The sequence below is a fragment of the Lampetra fluviatilis genome, chromosome 2, assembly GCF_964198595.1.
Source record: "Lampetra fluviatilis chromosome 2, kcLamFluv1.1, whole genome shotgun sequence".
Taxonomy (NCBI): Eukaryota; Metazoa; Chordata; class Hyperoartia; order Petromyzontiformes; family Petromyzontidae; genus Lampetra; species Lampetra fluviatilis.
The window spans coordinates 4,349,992-4,374,972 of NC_136276.1; the positions used below are offsets into that span (position 1 = coordinate 4,349,992).

Consider the following 24,981-nt stretch of genomic DNA (forward strand, 5'->3'; position numbering starts at 1 on the left):
TTAAAGTACATTGCAGATTATATGTACAATGCAATCTCAGGCCTTGTTTCATTTCCATGGGTTCATGTGAAATATGCCATCTGTACATGAGTTGTATCCACTGTGGTTGTTTGATTATACATTAATACATGTTAATACACGATCAGTTTCCTTTGTTAAATTCAAATGATGGTGCGACTGTGTGCTCAAAACATATTAATTTCCATGGGATGGAAACTCATTGTGTTCAGTGGCAAATACCGCGTATTCATTTTCTTACTCTTTGTTTTCTATGTACGTTCAGTCCTGTTTTTGCCCAGAGATGGCAGTGTTTGGTTGGCACATTTGTATGACAAGAATCGCGTGGACTTTCGGTGGTAAAAATGACCATTGTGTGGGCCGTGAATGAGATTTTAATTATCGCAAAGTATCCTGTGGTAATTTTTTATTAACCTATCAGTTACAGTGATTTAAGGTCATGCCAGGTTATTGATCTCATTTGATTATATTAGTTATACATAAACAGTACTTGCACTGTATTATGATGCAAATGAAAAAGCAATGTTCTGCTTTGGTGAGGTCATTTATGACTATCATATATCAATGGCTGTTCCCTCGATTGTCCTACAAACACATGGTGTGACATGTTGTCTAGTTTGTTTGCTAATGCTTTGCATTAAGTACGCCCTTATTTAACCTCAGCACACGGTAATGTCAAATTGGGTATTATCTCGTGTGAACTTAATCTGAGTTTTCGTGGAATAGTTTGCGCTTGTCAAATAGCAGCAGTACTGTGGTAGTTACACTAATTGAGTGCACGCTTTATCATACAATATCATTCGTTGTACTCATCATATTTCCTCCCTGGTCAGTCATATAAGCACTGCTGGAGCTTGCACCACTTGCTAACAACAGGAACCATCCTATGGGAGTAGAACACCTGGTCCTTGCCATACTAATGTTGAATTTCCACCAATGACTCAGGTTCTAAGAAATAATATGAGCATATACTAGCTTCGTAAAATATTTTGGAATGCTTTGGCTTCGAGATGCATTCATACATCTCAATAGTTCCATAGGGAGTACAATTTTAAACATTGCATAATGCCCCGTTGAAGGTTTCTGCAAACTCTTAAAATAAAATAATAATTGCCAAAGTTTGGAAACCAGTAAATCTAACTGCAGTACAATGTATAGGGTGCAAGTTTGTGAGAACAGCTTCGTACAATCCTACATATGTAACAGCCGTGGAAGGACTTATACGAGAATCATCATCAGCCACGATGAATTCACTTCTGGATGAAGATCACCCCCTGGGAGTGCGAGATGCCCTTTCTGGGGGTGTGAGACATGGCCAGATTTTTTAGAAGGTAAATCATCGAAACACAAATTCAGCACGGGCACATGAGTACAACTACTTTGTTTCATCAAACCCTCTGTATGTATTAACATTATATATATTTTTAAAAAATACGATTGCGAATCAAAGCGGTGCAAGGCTGCAGTGAAGTTTAAGAACCACTGCCCCAAATCGTTGTCGCCATCTCTCACATTTCTGCCATGTAGCGAGCCACCTTTAGCAACCTGCACGTGAGATGATTTCCTCGTCCAGTGTCTCCGTAGATGTTCTCTTGGGCACGTTCCGTTTTTCGTCGTCACTACCGTAAAACAAACACGCGTTCTCATTTACAGAAGGTCAAACCGTTCACGGTGCTCACATTTTCTTTCTTCCAAAAGTATTTTACGAACAAAACGATCCAGGTACACGACACAGAGGATATGAAAGGGGGTTGACACCACCACGAACACATTACTGATTACATTACAATGACAATCTGTCTAAACCGCATGTTTCAATAAACTGTTTGAACAGACTCTACAACCCTGGCGTCTTCCTAAGAACCCCTGGATGACGAAGGGGAAAGGAGGAGTTGGGGGGGGGGGCCTAAATGCCCCCATGAATGCTCTTAAGAATCAATGCCCACTGGAGGAGAGGCAGTGAATGGTTTCTATGTTTGGTGCTAAGCTTCCTCCCTGCCCCTTAGTTTGACACTTTGATGCTCGAGAGCACAGTACTCATATTAGAAAAAAAACGTAACATTTAATCTTTTTTTTTATTTTTTATAACCAATTGGCTGATTTTCTTGACTGAAAGGAATTTCGGCATTTTTCTGTAACCTTTTTCTCAATCACAGTACACGTAAAAGACTGCAAGTATATATATAACACTGCTGATGTCTCATTTTGGACTTAAAATATTTAAAACGTTGTTTCACTGCCATGCAACTGAGTCGAGCTGATACCATAACACCATTGTAAATAGTACTGTATACGTGCGTGTTTGCATTTTAGCAGTAAGAAAGGCTTTAAAACCATGGAAGGTACATACAGGTTATATATACAGGCACTGTACTCTACCTTCATAAATCTGGTAGAACATATGAATTAGGCGGCATTTTAGTGGGGCAGGTTGTCCTGGATATGTCGCATAAAAATGTCGTAATTTTCGTCCCCGATATGGAGGGTTTTGTGCTGAAGGCTAAAGATACTGGGCCAGATCCTCGCTTGTGCGATATACTCAGAGTGGGAAAAAACACGACCGTTCTTGGAAACATTTGCTACATAGCAGAACCATCATCATCATCATCAACATTTATTATTGAGGGCTCTGCACCTCCACTTTTCTCCTATGATCTCTCATTCTTGGATATTTCCTAAAAAATACTTGATAATTGTTTTGCGTTTTGGTTATATTTGTAATGAACATGTCACGTTACTTTTGATCTGAAAAGAGGTGGAGTTTTTTTGGAGCATTGGTGCTTGGGACGAAAATGGGAACCAATTGATCGATTTTTCAGATGTTGCAGACCTTTGGCAATGTCTGCTTTAGGGGGACACAATCGTCAACTTCGTCAACGTTCCTCAACATTTCTCAACACGCAGCTACGCACGTGTATTTGCATACCTCTCTGGTAAAAAAACACTTGACGTGGATTTGGCCACAGCTTATGGGTGCTCACATTTTTTTTTATTTTGCAACGCATTAGAAATCCTGTACTGTCGCATCATTTAGGCAAAAATCCATTTATTTTGAATAATTTTGAAGCATTTGTTTTATACTCTAAGAATTGGTGCATGTCTACAGGCTATATAAAATAATTGGTCGATAAAAAAAGGTATTACAGACCTTTTGTATGTTACCGAGAGGAAAGAGAGATCTTCACATTTTGAACTAACCTTTTTGAGAAAATACTGGGTTGCACAGAGAAGGAATCCTTTAAACTAGAAAACGTTTATGGAATTTTCTGTACGGCAACTCACAGTGTGTGAACAGCTTAACGCTTGTAGGGCATTTGATTATATGTCGATGGGATACAAAGGATATGTGTTGGTATTGTGTCCTGCACTTAATAATTTCAACGTGTAACTCGCACAGTATTGGCTCACTCTCGATGAGAGAGAACAACTCGAAGTCGTGAGGAACCATAGGCAAGCGGGAAGGCAGAACGCTTGTATCTGGTGCCGTGGTTGTGAGATGTTAACTCCCTCACCTGGTATACACGAGGTCGTGGGTTTGATCCCAAACCTGACGCCTGTATATTTGGAGTTTGCATGTTCTCCTTGTGGTCGAATGCATTTTTATCCACGTCCTCTGGTTTTTCCCTCCAGGATTAAAAATGTGCGTTTCGAGTATTTGGCTGCTATACATTTCCACGTGATAAGCCACTTCGTTGAGCTATCATTTGTGGCCAGGTCGCTTTAAAAAAAATCTAGATATTTCAGTGAGCCTTACCCAGTGATAGAATAAAAAAAGTTTTTAGTTTACAGCCACGCAGTGAGCCGGTGCCCAAAATTTCCCACGTTCCCTGCTGATCATATGGTAATTCATACTCACTCCGAGAAAAATGTGGGGACTCTTCTGCTGACCATTGAGCATGAAATTATGAGGTGGGGCTTGAATATCAGCCCCACCAAAACAAAGCCCCTGCCTTGGTATGTTACGCCAGCAAATACTCCACCATCTCCATGGGCAATGGGACAGTTGTGGAGACAGTGAAGGAGTTTCAATACTTGGGCATTATGCTCATGATGGCTCCGGTTTGGTAGCAGAGGTTTTAGTTTGAATCGCTTGAGCGGGCATTTTCTTTTCATCAGCTGTGTAATGCTCTGTGGAACCTGCCGAATCTTCTCGGTCATACAATGTCGTCTCTTCTCTATGCTTTCGGCACAAGGAACCTTTAAAAGAAACACCTGAGCTGGCTTAAAAATATCACACTTGAATGTCCATGATCCATTCTGCGTTCAACCAAACTGGATTGTGTGAGCACTAACCACTGTGCCACCGATTTCCCTTGTGGTATGGTCAACATATTCTTCTTAATACTACAGAATCCAAATCATATACTGGCCATTTTTTTCAGAGAGTGTCTGATTTACTATCTGTGCCAATAAGAGTACATTGTGTGAATGCATGGACAAATGCTCTTTTTTAATATCGGCCTGTACTTATTTCTGAACTGGGAGGAATATAAATCACACTATGTACAACTGAAGTTATATTATATCCTCTCAAGAAGCTGGCTGAAATGAAAGCATTAATTACATAGTGTTCCTAGGAGCTTGGGAACAGCAACATATTTGTCATGTGTAAATGATATGCTGCAGCGTTTCCAAAATAAATTACAAACATTCGTATGGAAAATATAGTCAGCTAGTTAAACTGTGTTCATTAAAGGGGCACTACCAAATAAATTGTGGTCGTTGGGCATAAATTGCCATCCAATGTTCCCAATTTGCCAAAGTCGATGTTAATAACTTACACACACAAGTTAAAATTCCTACATCAATGCCCAGCATAATCTAAACTTCCCACCATTTTTCAAAACCAAATGATATAAATGAAAGTACTAGTCTGTAAAACAAAACAAAAAAATGTACTGAAAGTGTTGCATTTATACAAACTCCTTAATGACATGTATGCATTCATTTTAGGCCTATTTTGTAAAAAAAAAGGAATAAAACTACCAGCTGGCCTAACCCCAAAACAAATATGGATCATAAAATTGGCTACCAAAATCTACGTTTTAAGTTTACCCTAATCCTATTTTGATTACAAATTCTTTGGGCTTAATGTGTTTTTATATACATGTAAGTGCACGTCAATGCATGGTGACCCATTTTTAGATTCCCCCTGACTTCTGATGACTATCTTAAACGGGTGAGTGAGTACTGTGAATGCAATGGGTCCATATATTACAAAGGAGAGTATTGAACGAGTCAATACGTCTATTACGATTGATGGGAGACACGTGGACGATTTGAAATAAAATATTGTTTTCCCTATAATTTCTGACTTTAGTTGGGCTAGCTATGCATGGCTCACCCTTCATCTGTGAATGAATGTTCGAGATTTGCGTGCTCGTCCGTTTGTGAATATTTCTTTGCGTGATAATATGTGAATGCATGTTGTGCTGAATGTGAACATATTTGAGTGCTTGTGATGGTGTGTGTGGGTGTGAGGGGAGACCGGTAGCGTAGTGGTTAGCGTGCTGCGCTACAAACCCGGCCACCTGAGTTTGATTCCCACTCACGGCCACCAACACCAGTGAAGAATATGTGAAGCGGTCCTGGGCCTCCCCTAGGTCAACTCGGCCTCAAATGAGCACCTGGTACGACGTGTAAACATCACCAATCGAGAGACAAAGGCGGCCGGGCGTGGTGCTCGCCACCCACCCACTCGTGTGCCGTGCCGGATTTCATAGGTGCTCGCTAACAGCACTTGCCCCAACATTTCGTGAAGGATATACGGGGGATCTTTGTGTGTGAGCATGGGAAGTGAAGATGTGCAAATGCATATGAATACTAAAGTGTGAAAACGTGTGTGGGTGTACTGTATGCGCATGTTAAATGTCATTGTGACTAAACACGTGAAGATTCCCACGTGTGTATTTAGCATTTTATGACTCGTGCCCGTGCAGTGTTAATAGAAAGTATGTTAATGGTTTATATATATAGTATGTAGTAAAGTCTTTATATGTTACAATTGAACGTAATCAACAGCCCTATTAGGGGATGAAAGGCTCCAAATGGCGTATGGGTAACGTGTTTTTTTTTTTACCAGACTTCACTTTGCTGGTCCGTGCGGGTATATCATGTTAGCCGTGTCCAAGGTATCGGACTCGGGGATGGCCTAATTACATGCACCACCGCTCGATTCGGTGAGATGCTGTGTTTTAATGCACTGCATTTGTATGTTGAATACGCGTTCATATGGAGAAAAAATTCACCTATGTGTACGAGTATGAAAACATGTGCGTCCACACACACACACGTGTCTTTTAAAGACCACGGCGTCCGCTTTGTTTTTGCACGTGGAACTAATTATGACGAATCCTCGTATTACGATATCATGATCAGGGGTTGATTATAATTTCATACAGAGCTTGCCCATGCCCGATGTCCAGACAATAATCCCCAATTCCCGACAGTTTGGGGAGCTCCCCAGAAGACATGTCATGAGAAAAGGGGCATAGATATTTGTAACGGTACGTTGAACTTCTTTCGCGCCGTACGTAGACAACTAAAAGCAGTTCTCAAGAAAATCCATGCTCATCACCGTACTCATTACCATCCGACCTTGGAACTCGTGACGACGCAGCACTTGCTTGTACGGGGGACTGAGCTCCGGAAAATATTCTCACATTACCCCCCGGGTTGTTTTGCTCCAGGGAGAGGAGAGAGGAGCGGTGGGCTGGAGGGGGGGGGGCAGGGCGCGTGGCAGGAAATATTCCATGATAAATTAATCCTTGACAAACAACATCATCATCATCATCCTGCGTTGCAGCTCGTGACGACGTAGCGCTTGACACGCGGGGGGGGGGTGGTGCTGGCGGTTGACGGGGCCGGCTGCGGCGGGGCGATGTCGATGCATTATTGATAAGAGCCATCGGTGCTCGCGCGTGGCTGGCCGCACCGCAGACAGTGTTGTCTTCACGCGGAGGAGGAGGCGGAGGAAGAGAGGGGCGCGAGAGCGGCACTCACACACACACACGGCAAGCTGCGGCGCGCTACGCGCCAGGTGAGACAGCGGCAGCAGCAGCAGCAGCATCAGCAGCAGCGCAGGTAACAACTCCCGCACGCACACACACACACAGAGACTCACACAATCACACACCTACTACCCCTGGCCTCCCCTCCACCGCCTCCCACAGTGGAGTCGATAATGATTTGTTGCAAGATTTGTGTTAAAAATAGAGTCGCTAACGACTTCTATTTGGGGGGGGGGGGGGGTACGAGATTTGTGTGTGAGTTGCTGTGTTGTGTGTGCCCCCCCCCTGCACCCCACGAGATGCGCCTTATGCTATAAGTGTACCGCCACCACTTTGGTGTGCGGTTCAATTCTGTGTTGAGCTACTGCGTTGATTGATGTGCATGCTAACACATCAACACATCATGCGTGTGTTGGCGTGGCGATTCCATGAGCCGTGTTGTGTGTTCTCATGCGTATGGTTAACATTGGGTTGTGATCTGGTGTTCGTATTGTGGACGTACCGTACTTGTCCTGTACAATGTTGTGAATGTGTGTACGTATGTTGAACCTTCTTTCGCACCGTACGTGTGTGTTCAACATTGTGTGTTGATATGGTGTGTGTGTGTGTATGGCCTTGGGTGTGTGTTCATTATGCTGAGTATCAGATGCATTCTAACGGTCTGTTGGTTAAAGCATATGTGTGACGTGTCACCTGAAGTGACAGGCTTGCACTGTGTTTAGCATAGTTACCAGTGAACGGAATTGTGATGAGATTGGTTGTAGTGTGCGTGTGTTTTTATCGAAACGGCTCTCTTTACAGTTTTTTACGGAAAGCAAAACTGTAAAGTCCTGGGCTGCTTTCACTAAGTGCAAAATGCCATCCTCAAGAAGGCTTACAAGGGGCTGTCTTTGTTTGATTCGCGCATCGCTGAAGAGGCAAAACTCCTCCTCGCGATGTGCGTACGCGTGGACGTTGAACTTCCTTCGCACCGTACGTAGCCAACCGTGCTTATCGGAGGTGCGGGGGAAGGACAAGAAACTGAAGGCAAAAAGCAATGCAACATTGTGTACGGCAGCAGTACACAATGCTACTGCGATCGTTAGATGACCTCGTTATATTTGTGTGTATTTTTTACATTGACATTTATTCTGAAATGGCCCAAAGTACTCCTGCAGAGAGGAGTTTGGGGATCTAAGAACATGATTCAGTGCAAGTGGAAGTGCTGTGGAAACCCAATTTACAGGCTGGCCCAAAAGTCAGGACACATTGGCTCGTTTAACCTATTGTAACACTGGCATTAAAACATTGATATTGTTTATTCTTTAAGTTGATATATTTTGTAATCATTATTAATATCTATTTATATTCTTCATGTGGGAGTCACCTCAAATTCGACGTTTGCGAAACTCGTCCCAGAACCCTCCCCGCAGGAGTTGAGACGAAACGTCATTGATGATGGTTCAAAGATTACACCCGCAATCTTTAAAACAGTCTTAAATTAATTTAAAAAGATAATTCATGCGCGCATTAATGTTCACGGGAGTCAATTTGAACATTTGTTAAAATAAATGAAGTAACTCTAGGTTATTTGTTAAAATGAATACAATTACCCGATGTGTCCTGGCTATGGGGTCACCCTGTATCCTCTCTCTTTAACAGCATGATTCTACAGCTGGACATTAAGCAATGCTGTGCTTGGAGACCTGTGTTCTATTCTTGGTTGTTTCGGTAAAGTCACGTAGAAGGGAAATAATAAAATAAATAAGAGAAAACATAATACAGTAAAATTCTCACGACGTTTCGGCCACAACGCAAGCAGCTGTCCTCAGGTGTTTTCTTTTTTATTATTTTATAATTTCCCTTCCACGTGACTTTACCGAAATAACCAAGAATATGAATCCCTGCAGTCACGAAAGCTTTAAATTGAAATTTTACCTGTGTTATATTACCATGCCATTTGATGTTTAAAATTAAAGTTTTCTACTTTGATTGGATAACTCGCGTTTGTGTTTGCAATTTTAACGTGTTCAAAAACTTGTTATCTTGCAACCATTAGTTTTGCCACCTACTCCTGATTTGCCACATTCCGTAGTTTGTTTTCCCCCCCAAGACATGTAGACAATTATACCCACCTGTTGATTGATAGGACTGTTTTATGGACTGTGGTTGGCTTGAAAGTTGTATCTTATGATGCATACAAAAATGCATGCTGCCAGTGACATGCTATATTCACTACAGTATTACATTATACTTTCGTTGGATTCCAGGAGGTTGTTGGGCCTGACCTCTGCTCTACGTTTCCAGTGAGAAATTGCATAATCAGATGGCTATGCCATTCATTTCGTTCAGAGCAAACGAGGCATTCTCGAGAAAATAGCTAAAAGAAAAATGCTTGAGGGAAACGGAGCAATGCTTCGTATGTATGTTGTGAAATTACACTACTCACCACCTGTACTACCAAGTGAATATGAGGTCTCCGTTGATATTTAAATATTTGTTTTGGTTTACTGTGCATTAACAACGTTGCCTGCTGCGTAGTGATGACCATTTCAAATGTATGTCTGAGTAATCTGTTGTAAAAAAAAATACAACTTATGAGAATAATACATGTCCTTGACATTATTATTGCTATTTTCAAACTAAGTAACTTTAACAAATGCATTTTTGGCATGTAATAGCGTACAGTATTACATTTATGTTAAATAAATCACGTTAACACGAATATAATCTTGATTTGAAGCTTTCCTGACTGCAGAAATTACTCTTTGGTTCTTTCTGTGTCTCTCTGTGTCTCTCTTCTCTGTGTGTGTCTCTCTCTGTGTGTCTCTCTATGTGTCTCTCCTCTCTGTGTGTTTGTCTCTATCTCTCTGTGTGTCTCTCTCTCTCTCTCTGTGTCTCTCTCTGTGTATGTGTCTCTCTCCGTGTCTGTTTGTCTCTCTCTCTGTGTGTATGTGTCTCTCTCCGAGCTTGCATTTACATACAATTCTCACCTGATTACGGTTGCTTGTGTTGCAATGGAAACGTCGTAATCTATTATTTATTTAATATTTTTTCGTTCTACGTGACCTCATCGACAGAACCAAAGAGTAACACGAATATACTTAAAATTTTATAAAACAAATTTGAGCATACCTTCCATTTGAAAAGCAGCACTATTCGGGGTAAGACTTAGGGCCGAGTTGTTGACGTTCCCCGGGCAGCGTGACGTATGCTAGAACTGTTACTCGGGGCTTTAGCCTCCGGGAGTTGCACCGGTAGGTCCCCTAAATACGCATCAGAAAAAATGTGAGTCAAAGCACCGAATGAAAAATAGAGGGGGTTGTCATGAATCTTTTAATGTTCTATTCGCTTGCCAGATGCTCGATGTGTATCTCGTTCATACCTATATATTTAAATGAAGTAATTGGATTTCTTGAAATATATCAGGAGTAATGTATTCACAGTTAGCTAGTTGTAATAGTGAAAATTGTCATGGGTTTTTACATGTTACCTTTATGTTAATTGAAGTGTTATTTTATGTTGTATCGCGAAACCTTGAATGTCAGACAGAAACCTCGTTTCACCAAATGCAAGGGACATTGAATGACATTTGTACTAATTGGCCATGTAATACAATACATTTAATGCTGATTTGAATCTAACTTCTGCTACTATTTTTCTTAATTGAATTAAAAAAGCAGTTTGATATATTGAGGATACATTTTTTAAAAGTATATGTTCCTCTATAACACTTTTATGATATCTTCATAACTTGCCCATCATCACCAGATGTCACCAGATGTCTCTCCATACAATAGTTCAGTTATAAACCTTATAAACGCAATGCAAGATTCAAAATTCAAATGGAGCTTGAGCAAAGCTTTGTTCCTGTACTAATATCACAAGCGTACAAACAGGATAAATGCACATAAATGCTGTAATTGTATCAACACTAGGCCTTTATGACATAGAGCATATATGTATGTTTCATAAGAATATATGCATAGCATGCCATTTTTAAATGTCAACATTCATTTCACTTAGTTTTCCAGGTATTAGGGGCAGTATGAATGAAACCATGACATTTTTAAACAATGCTGTTGCCCCTTCCCCTGCCTCGTGTGCTTTTGGATGACATAGTCTACACGTGTTTCCACTGCACAATTGAATGCTTTGTTTTTTTTTTGCTAATTAACGATAAATGACCTGCAGTCCCTGCCACCAAACCATGTTAGGGTCCTGCCTTCCACAGGGGGACGTTTGTGATGGTGACTAGTGAAAGTGTTGCAATGTCCCGCCGCACCAAGGCAATATTGCTTCTCACAATTGTGAGGTGACTTTTGTTTAAAAAAAAAAGATGTCATTCAGACTCTGTCTCCTCGACAGACCTGTTCTCCACCTGAGGACGGCTACTTGTGTTGTGGCCGAAACGTCGTGAGAATTATTTTATTATGTTTTATTTTTATTATTTTATTGTTTCAATTCTACGTGACTTTACCGAAAGAACCAAGAAGATGAAAGTGCAACGCACATTTTATCGATTGAAAATACCTGTCATCGGATGAAAATGCAAAACAAGACGTGGAACGCGCATAACTCTTTACAACTGAGTGTAAGAGAATGAGACTTGCATTTTACTTGTTTATTTTAATGTCAACATTTTAAAAAATATATAATGTCTACAGACATACGAGGTTTAAGACTACAGTAGTTTGGTAACATGCATAGCTACTCTAAATGCGTTCATACTGTGAACCATACATTGAGCAAACGGAATGTAAATGTAAAAGTGTGTTAGCTGATGCAAATAGGCCAACATTTCTCTTGACCTTCTCATGAGCGATCTTGCTTAACATAATTGGCACACAGTGTTGTGTTCAGCACAAATGTGCATTTTTTTATGGATACCACAATTATGTTATCTTCTCAATTACCATTTGTTGTGATGCTTGTTTCATCCACAGCAGCTGATGCTTGGGGACTGGCGGCCTGATTGAAAACTGAGGCAGGAGGTCACAGGTGCATCCGTTTTGAGGTCAGAGTCGACACGAAATTGGAACATCTTGTAGGAGGGGTACAGCGATGAGTTCTTGGAATTACATGCGTGAGTATGACGGATGCACAGGCAGTTTGCGCACAGATTGCTTCATCATCACCGTCATCACAATTCATGGGTAATTGGGTGGATGGGTGTTCTCTCAAAGAGCTCTAATCCTAAACCCTGTCGTATTAAAGGAAGCAGTGGCATAAAACCCACAATTTTTTTTAATGGCAATGGAAAACCAACCACGACTGCAGCACTGTGTTCGAGCCTTGCTTGTATAAATATACATGTCTTCTTTGTAAAATAAATGTCCTCAATTTCAATGGAGCTTTTGCTCAATTCATAAGGTAATTGATAAGCGAACATGTCACATATTTATTGTATATTGGGAAGTAATATTATGACTATTACATTTGTAATTCAATGCCATAGTCTTCTTCTGGAAATAATTTGTGGGTTCTTTGGTCAGTTGTTAAGAATCTCACACACTTTGTTTCATTTCCAAAAAAACCACCCTCAATACATTTGTCAATAAACACTGCCATGAGATAAAAACAATAGGTAATGTTTTGGACAATGACTCTTCTTAACTGCGTGTAATATGTGCTATGCATAAGCGTTATTCTGCACCACTCCCAACGCAGAATCGACAAATAATTGCTATAAAAAATATAGTAATATACAGCCCTTAATATAGCTGCTCACCCCGAGCTATCAATGCTCTCATACATGCATTGTCTTTGTGCTTGTTCGCCTTTTGGCGTTTAATGGTCTGACACTGGTGAGACTGGGCCATAAAAAGGCTGTCTCTGGTGTACGTCAATCAGTTTCAAAGACAATGCTCTATATATTATCAGAGCATGTTTGTTTGCATGTTCACCACAAGTTCGTGTGGTTAATGCAGACTTTATTCCTTGAAAAATCTATCCATTCGGTGTTAGAACATCTTAATATCTGTTTTATTTCTTACAGCCCTATGTCAGTCCACCGCTGTATGAAGACTTCACCATGCTGTGGCATTATTTTTTTTACCATACTTGACCACACTGGTAAATGTGGGTTGGTTAAGGGGGGTGGTGGGTATCATGTACTGTACATGTAATGTATTGGGTACAATTGAAATGTCACAAACAGATAAATAGTTCGTGGAATATTTCTATAAACACCACATGAGTGATTTACACTCAATGCGAAATTGTAAAACTCATGTTGACGAATGTGTTGAGTGTTTGGTACAACTCCTACCAAGGTAAGACTTCAGGATGTTAATGCTCATCACGTGAAGCCAAACACACATTGTGCAATAAAGGCGTTGGCTAAAGTCGGCCATTCAACAATAGTTATTAACAGGTTGCTCTTATTGTTATTGTGCACTGCTGTCGAGAATACCTGGTAAACTAAAGTGTATTTGTTTTGCCGCTGATTAAATTCAAGTAAATCTAATTACATTTTACAAGTATTTTTTTTTAAGAAACAGAATCCTTTGCTAGGTTGGCAATGTCAAGTGTGAGAGCAGTCAAGGTTACAGACAGAATAACTAAGCCACATTGCAATCAATATTACTCAAATTATAGAGGTATAACAGCATTAAATAAAAGTAATAAATGGAACTCACTCAATTGAATTACAGTTTTCTATGGAAGAAGGGACATCTTAAACGGATTAATATTGAAACAAACGTGATTGCAATTTTTTTTTATCTGAACCATAACATTGAGGCTTCGCAAAATAGTTACATCAGCTTAAATTATGGGCAAGGAAAAGATATAAGATGCGTTTGGAGTTGTATTCAGGCGATACACCGTGGATTCAATGGCTCGAGAAACAGTTACATTTGTGAGAAAAATGTTGGGGTAACATGGGGCTTAAGACAGCGTATGACAATATGAAGTTTCTATTCAAACACGATTAAATCCACGAGTAAGGTGCCCGGTAGAGTTAATTTCCCCATGTAAAGATGTCAATATATTTTTTGTGAACTCGTACAAGAAGGGTACAGGTAAATATTACGGTGATGATAGTTTTTTTTTGGTAATCTTACTATTTCCTTATTATCCAGGTTAGCATCCTGCATCAACCATCTGCAGAGTGGAAAGCTGCTGCCTTTATCAGCAATGACAATTGTCTTAACCTTCATTTACGTCACTGTTCAGTCGCCATGTAAACTGATACTTGCGCTCACAATTCATCCATTGAAGTGTGTGCGCGTGTGTTAGAATCAAGTACACTATTTCCAATTCCTACATTGTTGCGCGTTATTGGTTTTATATCCTGCAGCTACTACGGATTCTTCATGCACCATAATGGCAAAGAAAAATCAATTTTGAATTGAATTTTGGCCCCTCCTCCCAAATGACAAATAATTGAATTGTAAGGAGGTTGAATTGTCACACGACTATTATCCATATCGCTGACTTCATCCCCTTGTTCGAACACACTCAACATCTCTTATCCGTGTATTCCTCTTCCTGTTTCTCGTTGTATTTCCCATCGAGCATTTATCCACCCATCTTTGTCTGCTTTTCAGCTCCTGATACATTTTCTTTGTCAATGTGTTTCCATCAAATGCAGATACACAGTATATATATAGTACATGTAAGATTTTTTATTAATCTATTTCAAACATTGAGTACGAATTATTTCAGCCATGTTCAGTCACATTGTATAGGACTTCACAAATGTGCCCTTCTGGTACAACATTCAGATACAAAAAACTATGTCAATGATTCATTTTTGCAAGGTGTTCAGTCGTGGGACATGAAAGCAGTTCTATTATGCAGGTTTTTTGGGTTAGATCGCGTAAATATATAAATGTGTCGTTAACTCGCCACCACCCGATACAGCCAATTAGTAAGGTTTGTCATGTAATCAGAACATGCCAATTCGTTACTTGTTCAGCACACCGGTGTGTTGGAGAGCAAAGCCACAACATTTACAATCTGAGTACGACGTTTCGCCAGCAATTACAACCAGTTTCATCAGGCGACAGCCAGATTTTTGGAGAAATCCTCCCCTTTCGTTCCTTAAATAGAGGGGTAGATGTGATGACGTCATTTGTGAGCTCTTCTTGAGCGAAGTGGGAATGGATAGCCATTGCCAGTTGGGTTATTTATATGGTAATCAACGTACATTATGCATGTGCAATATCCAAGCCCATCGTTCTTGTACCTTCTGTCGAAATAGTTCTAACTAAGCAGACTGTGAATAGCTGTACAATATTTAACATTCCATGAAGCCTCGCTGAAAATAAAATTTCTCACCGCAAAGTGAATCACGCCATACAGTGCTTCCAGGCAATTTTCATTCACATTAAAAGGCAAACTATCAACAAAATAAGCACAAAGATAATAGAGTCCAGCAGTAGGGAAAAATATAATTTCAAACCTGACCCTAAAAAGCACCTACACATGCCTATGTAACACTAATTAAATAAATCACATGAAGCGTGCTATGATGTTTTATAATTTTGTATTGAAAAAAAAATATTGTCTTTCAATTACCAAAAATGCCTTCACGGTATTCTATAGCTTAGGATTTAGACAGTTATAATCTGTGTGGATTACAAGCACAAACTGAATAATCCTCTTGAAGTCATAGTCGATAGGCACTTACTGCCACTAACAATATCGCAGTAGCTAACGCAGGAAATACATTACCGATAATCCCGAAAATGATTCTAAGAAGCGTGATTAGATGCAAAATTGGGTAACCCCGTGGCAACAGGAGAAAAACGTGCAAACATTCTGATTTACGAAAGGGAAACTCGGAAACGGATATCTCACGAGAACAAACTCACGAAGCTAGTCGTGGGAAGTTGGCTGGCAAATTCAATTGCGCGGAATATTAAAAGTCGACATGATTTCTCGCTCAAATGAGCTGAGGCGGCGCTCACCTTCCCGTTTATAGCCCTGAGCCAGCAGTTGAAATTCCACATTTCTATGGCAGTGGTGTCGACTTCCCTACAAAGTGGCACTTGTTTTGTAAACCCCGGAGGGATGATGATGATGGGCTGTGTCAACAACCAACAAGGATTTGAACTCGCAAACTTCTAATTGCGAGCTGCTCGCTCTACCTACGAGCCGCCTGGTCTGGACCACATGCTGTGATCCTTATCAATATTAATCTTTTATGGTTTGCGATTTACATTTTGGCATAAAACACAGACGGCAATTAAAGGGCAGGAGGCACAGTGTTACGATAACGAAGGCCTTCAACATACAGTGGATTGAAAATGCATTATGATGATGAGGAAAATGAAATATAGATGAAACACACAAAGATGGATGTGTTTTTTTTTTACATGGTAAATAAAACATTGGGTACAAAGTGACTTTAATGTGTGCCTTTTCTTTCATCGCATATTACAGAAAGTTCAACTCCTGGCTGTAAAGGTCAACAGGTTGTGCTCCAAGAGGTGGTGCTCGGTGACGTCATGTGTTAGTAACATCCGTCTGCCTGGTGTCTCACAATGGTCCATTGCCTACGACAAACTCATCTTCTTGGTTCTTTCGGTAAAGCCACGTAGAAGGGAAGTAAAAAAAAAACATAATAAAATAATTCTCACGACGTTTCGGCCACAACGCAAGCAGCCGTCCTCAGGTGAAGAACAGGTCTGTCGAGAAGACAGAGTCTGAATGACAACCCCAGGCTTGGAGCGTCCATCTTTGTGTGTTACTTCCCTTCTACGTGACTTTACCGAAAGAACCAAGAAGATGAATCCCTGCAGTCACGAACGCTTTAAATCGAAATTTTACGACAAACTCATTTTAGGGCAGGACTCCACACCTATGCGGTGGAATGAGAGTGATATTTACCAGGTAATTTTTGGATGATCTTTGAATACCTTCTGTAATTCATAATCTGCCATCACTGCATGACATCAGCTCCTCCTCCGCCACCCTACAAAACAACCCAAGAGTAAAAGGTTTAAACCTCACTACCCCATAAAGCAGAGGTGTGAACTCGAGTCATGTGACTTGGACTCGAGTCAGACTCGAGTCATGAATTTGATGACTTGCGACTCGACTTGGACTTGCATAACAATGACTTTGTCCCACCTATGAGATGTGGACTCGAGTCATGTGACTTGGACTCGAGTCAGACTCGAGTCATGAATTTGATGACTTGCGACTCGACTTGGACTTGCATAACAATGACTTTGTCCCACCTCTGCCATAAAGTGCATTACGACTATTCGAGGAGAGAGCAACAGCAGCATCATTATGCACTATGTTTAACTTCCTGCAGCTGGCTTATTGCCAGCGGTATATTTAAGGATTTTAAGGATACATCAGACTCGGTTATTCCGAGGAACATGCTGAAAATCTATTTTGTATGTCAGTAAAGTTCCACACGTGACCACGCCAAGTGCGCAATCTGACAAGTGCTGTGACTATGCACCTGCACGTGATCGCCATTGGTAAAGTAAACAAATCACGACACTGTTAATAAGTTTGTACCCTTCACCTAAAACAAATGTCAGTTACCCAGATAAGTAGCTCAGAGTCTCTGGAAGTGTGACAGGATCGTCCTGTGATTGGGATATCTGGACTTACAATTTAATGAATAAATGAGTGCTTAACTTGAAGTGTGAGAACCCAGAGAAAAACTCACGCACATGAGGTGAAGATACTTAGCACTGCCATCGCCTGGCCACCTTGCAGCCCCAAACTTACAGCGCCTGTCAAGTTCCAGTGATCACGCATTTGAATATAGGAGTGGGGAACCTTTTTTCTGCCAAGGGCCATTTGGATATTTATAACATCATTCGCGGGCCATACACAATTATCAACTTAAAAATTTGCCTGTTATATTCGGTCAAACATTTTATTAACTCGCCCATAATGTGATGGCTGGAACTGCTTCTCTTTGATGAGGCGTGTGATGTTAGCTGGTATTGATGATGTTGCTACTCACAACTGCTTTTCCAGGTTTGCTCCTAGATTTATTGAATTTCGAGTCCCGCCTGCGGTTGCCTTGGCAGGGCCAGACTAAATGATTTCGCGGGCCTTATACGGCCCGCGGGCCGGACGTTCCCCACCCCTGAATATAAGCTTCGAGGATTGGTGTGTTATTCGTTTTGTAGGCAGAATTTTCCATGCATTGACACCCATTCGGGTCAAATCTACCAAGTGCCTTCCCAGGGATGTCGATATGTATCGAAGACACGCACTTATCTTTTTTAACTTGCATACATATACTTAATACAGATATGTAATGCTATGTGTTAATACTGTCTGTTTATTGAACTAAAAGGTTGAGTTTATATGAACAACACTCCAGTAATATGCATACCCAATCAATGTCAGCACTTTTGATTTGTAGTCGTTAACACAGTGTGTTTAAAATTAAGTTTTTATACATTTTGTTAATACAGTAAGACAATGATGTGTCATTGTCATCATCACCTATATTACTACTCACATTTACGTTTAGTCTTCCTCTAAAATAAATAGGGACTTTTGTAATTATGGTTTGTTCTACTTAAATGGTGCTACCGTATTCCGTATAATTTATAATTACAGCAATAACAAAAATAATATTGTTGTTTAAAAAAGGTCACTTTTTATATGTTGTGATGCATTTCATTTGCTTCTCTTGTGGAATTTAATCAGGGCTATATGACAGCACATAAAATTTACAGCACTAAGACACATATATATTGATTATTTAAGAACCATAGTGTTTACACTCATGTTGATATTATAAAGTATCGATGAGGTTAATTAAAATTATCATGACTAAATGTGTGGGTTAACAAATTAGACTTTTCATTAAATGCTATACATCGTGCTGCATTACTGCTTGACTTAATTTAAACGTATGCAAATGTTAATTGCTCTCAGAGCTATTCAAGACAATTAGTTACAACTGCAAGTCCTTGCTCCAACGGCAAGTCTTGACTCCATATCTGTCATCTGAGGTTATCATGTGTTATTCCTGTCTTGGCACTTACTGATATCCATGGAGACGTGTGGTTGATACAACTAGGTAACCGAGAAGTCCCTATGGTGATGATGAGCATCTTGTGTTACAATGAAATGATACTCAGGGGTCATTGCACACATTTAGACATATTTATTTGCTACCAGCAGAAGGCTATTAAAGCATTAAAAGGTTTAATAACATGTCATGCTACCGAGGGCTTAGGAAATTTAAATAGACGTGCGTACCTATAATACGTATTAAACTATTGTTTCTCAGGACACGTTAAAATAGACACTTTTATATAATGGGCCGTGTCTTTTAAAACCCACACAGTGTTTCTATGGGGCATATGAACTATCAATGAATGCTGAATATATGCTTCGTGTGTGGTGGGTATTGAACACATTTTGAGAATTATATTGAAAAACTTGGACCCTGTATACTGACATCTGCCTACCACTTCACAGGCCAGTGGGTTTGACAGTCTCACGCACACATCTCCACACGATCCATCAACCCAAGTGGCTAGATTTCGGACCTGCACCATGGCTTTATATAGTAAAACTGTCAAATATACAATTCGCACATTTCTTGTGACTCCTGCAACCTTCATCGATGTCATCACTAAATATTAAGAAACCCCTGCAGCAACGTTTAATGCCTCATATTCAGATTCTATTATATGGCAATGGAATCCCATTCTGTTGTACAAATCTTCCGTGGCAGAATTCCTGTTCGGATCCCTATTCCACATTTAAATGGGATTTAAACGAGGAAATTGGGAATAGCAGAGTCCTAAATCCTGAACAAATCATCTAGGATGGAATCTAAGGTAATGCATATTTATATGTGGCGAGATAGACCAGTTCTAGAATTGGTAGGCCACATTTGCTTTGTAATCGCATTACTTATTTACAAGTTATTTAAGGCCATACATCTCAAATACAAATATAGAGCATGATACTTGCGATCTGTATGTATAAGCATCAACGTGTACATCAGTTGTCTAATTGCTCCCTCTTATAGTAGTTATCCACAAAACGAATACGGGTTAATGTTTTGTCCATCTCTAAACTGTTATGGATACAACTTAGTGCTGGGGTCAATGCATGTTGTGAGTTGCTTGAGATTTTTAGCTGTATGCCTTTTGGCGTCCTCTGGTCTAACACCGTTTGAGACGAGGCTCAAAAGAAAGCTGTCTCTGGTGTGGACCAATCAGTTTCAAAGACAATGCATATATTATATCAGAGTATTTTTTTCTTTGCATTCTGACCAAAAATATTGTGGTTAATGCAGAAATGATTCCTTGTAAAAGTGTTTTCTTTTTTGCCAGTAAAAAGGTAAAAAAACCTATTCTCTGAGATTTTTACTTGGCCACTTTTGGCATAAAATATAGACTGCAACATAGTTGCTCTGTGGTGAAGCCTCTGGCAGTGATACTGTATATTGATATATTTATGTTCAATTACTTTCTTACTTTTTTCACCATTTTGCACTCCCATTGTTTTTGTTTCTATTGTTTGCTGTTGTAACTCGCTGACCCGCCCCCACTAGAATATCTGTGAAAAAGAGCTTCATAGCTCATCGGAGTCCTCCTCCTATCTTAATAAAGATTTTGATATTGTTTACAACAATACTATACAATATCACCGCATATAAATATAAATTAATCACAATTATATTGAAAATATGCTCTAGATTCATTTATTTTAAACTACATTCCAGATAAAGTAGCAGAAACAACAGGGTTTTTTTTTTTGCTAGAATATTGGCACAATTTTAATCTGTCCATAATGACTTTCACATTGTGGCAATTGGCTTTGAAGATGCCCCTGGCTTAACTTTAGGATGAGAAGTATGGATGAACATAATCGTTGTTCGTTAATAAATAAAACCCTACATTCTCGCGGCAAACACACCGTTCCACCAGATTGATGCTTGCCGTGCAGTTATTGCACTACTGATAGAAAGAAAAAAAAATCGCTTGAGGACAAAACGGAAGGAATGAGTGAGTGGTTGAATATTTGCACTAGCACTGACATGTTTTTTTTTGCATTAAAATGTATGACATCCCACCGTTCCTTGGCTGTGGTTGAATTGTAAAATCTCACAAGTGCTTTGATTAAAGGTTGGTCAGCAGCATACAACATAAATAACGGTTCGTAAGAATGTATGGTAAATTAGTATGATTGTTGTCGGTATTTTTTCGTCTAATAAAAAAAACACAAAAGGGTAATTGTGGAATCTGCCCGATTCGTTGTTTTCGTTGTTTTAAAAGTGTGCATGAAAATTGGTTGCATAGATTGAAAGCAGCAGTCGGTCGAATTGGCAATCTTACTCGCTCCACAGCAGCCTGCAAAGTTTATTTGTGTTAATTTCCACAGCGATGGTGTGCTATACAGCGTTGCCTCGGTAATCGATGGGAAGCTGACTATGGAACTCTGGTTGAAGGAGATTGCTGCCTAGAAAAAAAAAAGCAGTTAACGGTTGCAGCATCGGCATTTGTACATTCATGCACATTGAGCAGAATGAAATCTGCATTGCGACATGTGCAGAGCAGGAAATCTGAACGTGCTGATAGATTGATGTCTGAGATGTCTTTCCCGTTTAAAATGTAATTTCACCGCAGTTGTGAGCCCATTATAGCATTGGCAGTTTACGTAAAAAACGAGTACATTATTTCATAATAACGTGCTTTATCTCGCTTGGGGTGGTTTTATAGCAGGGCTAAAAATGGGATAAGCGAAACCGGCAGGAAGCGTTGCAGGAGCGGCTTCTTGTTAAAAGCCAACTGAGAGGCCTGCACGTGTTATCAGCATTGCTCTGATGCGTGTCATCGAGTAGCTTTCAGTGCTCCACTGGCAACAGGACCCTTCACGTCGAGTTCATTATGGAGACGATTTTTTTAGCCCGCTCTGAGATTAAAGTAACATGATAATGCACTTCCGCTCACATTTGCAGCATAGCCCATTACCGTGTTATTCCGGTTCTTTATCAATGTGTTTCCCGTTAGGAAGCCATCTCGTACCCCGCGTCCGCAATATTCACTTGAAGCTTTGATTCATTTTATGGATTTGACATCGCGGTGTTTTAACCACACAAACAACAATGCACGGTACACAAACTGAAAATCACATTGGGGCTTTTGTGATTTTATTTTTTTATTTTGATCACAAGTTAGAAAAATGAATGAGAGGTAATGTAAACGCATTATTTTTTGTAAAATCACATGGCTTCTTTGTACAAAATTCGGGTGCATTAGCATGTGATGATGATAATGCACCATTACATGTGATGATGTCTAGATATAACATTGCAATGCTATAACATTTCAACAATGCACTTTTATACATTAAATGTGGTGCTTGTTTTGCAGTAGACACTTGTGTGTAGCATCAAAAGAACACTTTATAATTGAGCAATAAATTAATCTCCACAATTTTTTTGTGTTCATAAAGGCTTTCCCACGCATTCATTTTAATATTATTTCTGTATTACTTGTTGGGAATACAAAATTGCTGTCCTTCGCATTCCCCAGCATCTAATTTACAAGGGGAAATGGAATGAATTACACCAGTGGCTCATTGTTAATAGCGTCTGTCATGTACTGTGATTAATAAACAGTCTCCTTGTTCCCACAGTGTAATTATTGTCCTATCGGCAGCTCTGCACATTGCCGCTGATTGGAAGACAGAACAAGCTGAAGCACGTTGCACTCCCACGTATCGCGTATGAGCTTTCACTTATTCAGGTGCACGAGAAACTTGACAAATGTGCTCACGTACACGTACGCATTTGCTTCAAATCTGCTAATTGCAAAAAGGCAACGGTTAAGGACCCTAATTCTAAATTTGCATCATTGTAAACCGATCGGTGTACCGCTGGAGACAAGTCTTTTGGTAAACATTTGACGGTCATTGGATTTATATCCAGACACATGTATGTTTACATCTTATAGGGTTATGTTGGGGCAACCTATGCTCAATGAAACGCAAGAATTCCTCATGATTACATTTCACACAATGTCTCACAGAGCTAAGGGGTGCAATTGCAATCCAGAGGCCGCCAGTTCAATTCAACCTCTCAGAGCAGCAGTTGGAACAATGGGACATTTTCTTCATCTCCCCCTACCGCCTCAGTCCACCCAGCAGTACAAATGGGTACATCACAGTGAGAGGATCAGTAGATCAGGTCAGGTATGGTGGGGTGAAGTATGGGTGCTCCCACCTTTTCCAAGGCGCCTGGGCACCGTGGAAGAGTAGGCCCAATTACAGAGAAATCAAGGAACTTATTTCGCTTGGGCTTGAACTGGAGTTTGGAATCGACAGCAGGCATGGCTCGGGGAAGGGAGTTACAGACTATTTTGGCAGCAGAGGGGAATGAGTGACCGCTCTCAAATCGAACGTTGACTGGAGGCTTTGATAGAAAGTCTTGGTTGCTGGAGCGGAGCGGAGAGTGCACGGAGGGGAGTAGAGTGAGATGAGAGGGTAGAGGTAGGTAGGTGTGAGTCCACTGAGGATTTTAAAGAATGTGAGTGTGATCTTGAAATTGATCTGTGATGGTGTTGGGAACCAGTGGGATGACAGGAGCATTGGGGGTAATGCGCGGGCATTGATAGTCAAAACAAGCCAATTATCTTTTGTTTCAAGAATAGGAGGTCCCTGTGGGGAGCTACCAAGTGTCCCTCGGCCAAATGTTTGTGAATCAAACCAATGGGGGGAGGGGGGGCACTTTATAGCTCCGGTACAGCAGCATCCAATGCCTGATACAAACAAGGAACATCGTCTTGGTTCTTTCGGTAAAGTCACGTAGAAGGGAAGTAATAAAATAATAAAAAATAAAATATAATAAAATAATTCTCACGACGTTTCGGCCACAATGCAAGCAGCCGTCCTCATATCGATGGAGCGTGTCTCCCCGACAGACCTGGTCTTCACCTGAGGACGGCTGCTTGCGTTGTGGCCGAAACGTCGTGAGAATTATTTTATTATGTTTTATTATTTATTATTTTATTACTTCCCTTCTACGTGACTTTACCGAAAGAACCAAGAAGATGAATCCCTGCAGTCACGAAAGCTTTAAATCGAAACAAGGAACAGTGTTTGATTTACAAATGAAGAACACATTCAGAAATCTCTTTTCATATGAAACCATGCACGAGTTGGTACATTTGAATATGCACTGTATGTTTTTTTTTTATCACGAAGTAGAATTATTGCGGAAAATAAAATAAAAACATTGCTTCCCGTACAACATTTTGTTCTTTAAAGTGTTTACTCACGTTGATGGAAACGTTACACCTCCCAAAAGTAGACAATGCAGTGTGCAATGCGAATCGCAAGGAGGATTGCCGCATATCGATGGAGCGTGTCTTGTGGGATCGTAAAACCAGTTCTTCCCACTTGCACAAAGTCTGCATTATTCCAAATTAACATTCCAACGTATCCAACACTGCATATTACTGACTAAAACACGAAGAGAGCAACGTGTGTACCCAACCCAGTGTTTGTTTTAATATGTGGCAAGTGCCATTTATAAGGGGGGCAGGATAAGGAGTGGGGGGGGGGTGATATGGTGGTTATCACACACCGCGCGATGAGTTAAATTCTCAGCCATGGCTAAAATCAGTGGCAAGTGACACAATTTGAACTGGTTCTGCTCCCCCCCTTCATCAACCAGCGCTGATGAAGTATGGGTAAAAACGAAATCTTCAATAACCGACACGGCATGGGGGAGACCTTGATCCAGCAGTAGTTTGACAAAGGGCTACAAATTAGTATGACTACATTTATGGAAATGTATTTTTCAAATCCATATGTAAAAACAATCAACTGCGCTCTTTGAAAGTACCACATGGCATCATGTCAATATAATACTGTTATGAATGTCCTAAAATAGCCTGGACCTTTCTAAATCAAATAGTTAACGGATAAAAGTATGTTTTTTTAAATCTCTAAATATATAATGTGTTCGTTGACAGAAGTTCCACACACCTTGTGTGTGCCAGTGGAATATCAAGCA

The 24,981-nt window shown here is 40.3% G+C and overlaps 1 protein-coding gene and 1 long non-coding RNA gene across 9 annotated transcripts in view; one reads left to right on the plus strand and one right to left on the minus strand.

Moving 5' to 3' along the window:
- Window positions 1-1,615: 1,615 nt before the first annotated feature.
- LOC144940205 (uncharacterized) lies at window positions 1,616-7,167 on the minus strand. The gene is made up of 3 exons (XR_013638792.1): window positions 7,154-7,167; window positions 6,608-6,730; window positions 1,616-1,637 (listed from the first exon to the last, which is right to left on the minus strand). It is a non-coding gene; the product is annotated as an uncharacterized LOC144940205 (long non-coding RNA).
- LOC144940072 (histone deacetylase 4-like) overlaps window positions 6,970-24,981 on the plus strand; it is a 188,310-nt gene continuing 170,298 nt past the window's right edge. For 5 of the 8 annotated variants that reach the window (XM_078866759.1, XM_078866752.1, XM_078866757.1 and 2 more), the window contains exons 1-2: window positions 6,970-7,101; window positions 11,954-12,093. In XM_078866759.1, the coding sequence (XP_078722885.1) occupies window positions 12,072-12,093 (22 nt within the window). In that variant the 5' untranslated portion in view covers window positions 6,970-7,101; window positions 11,954-12,071. Of the gene's footprint in view, window positions 7,102-11,570; window positions 11,602-11,953; window positions 12,094-24,981 lie in introns of those variants that run through there. The other 3 variants (XM_078866760.1, XM_078866753.1, XM_078866754.1) reach the window with 3 other exon arrangements.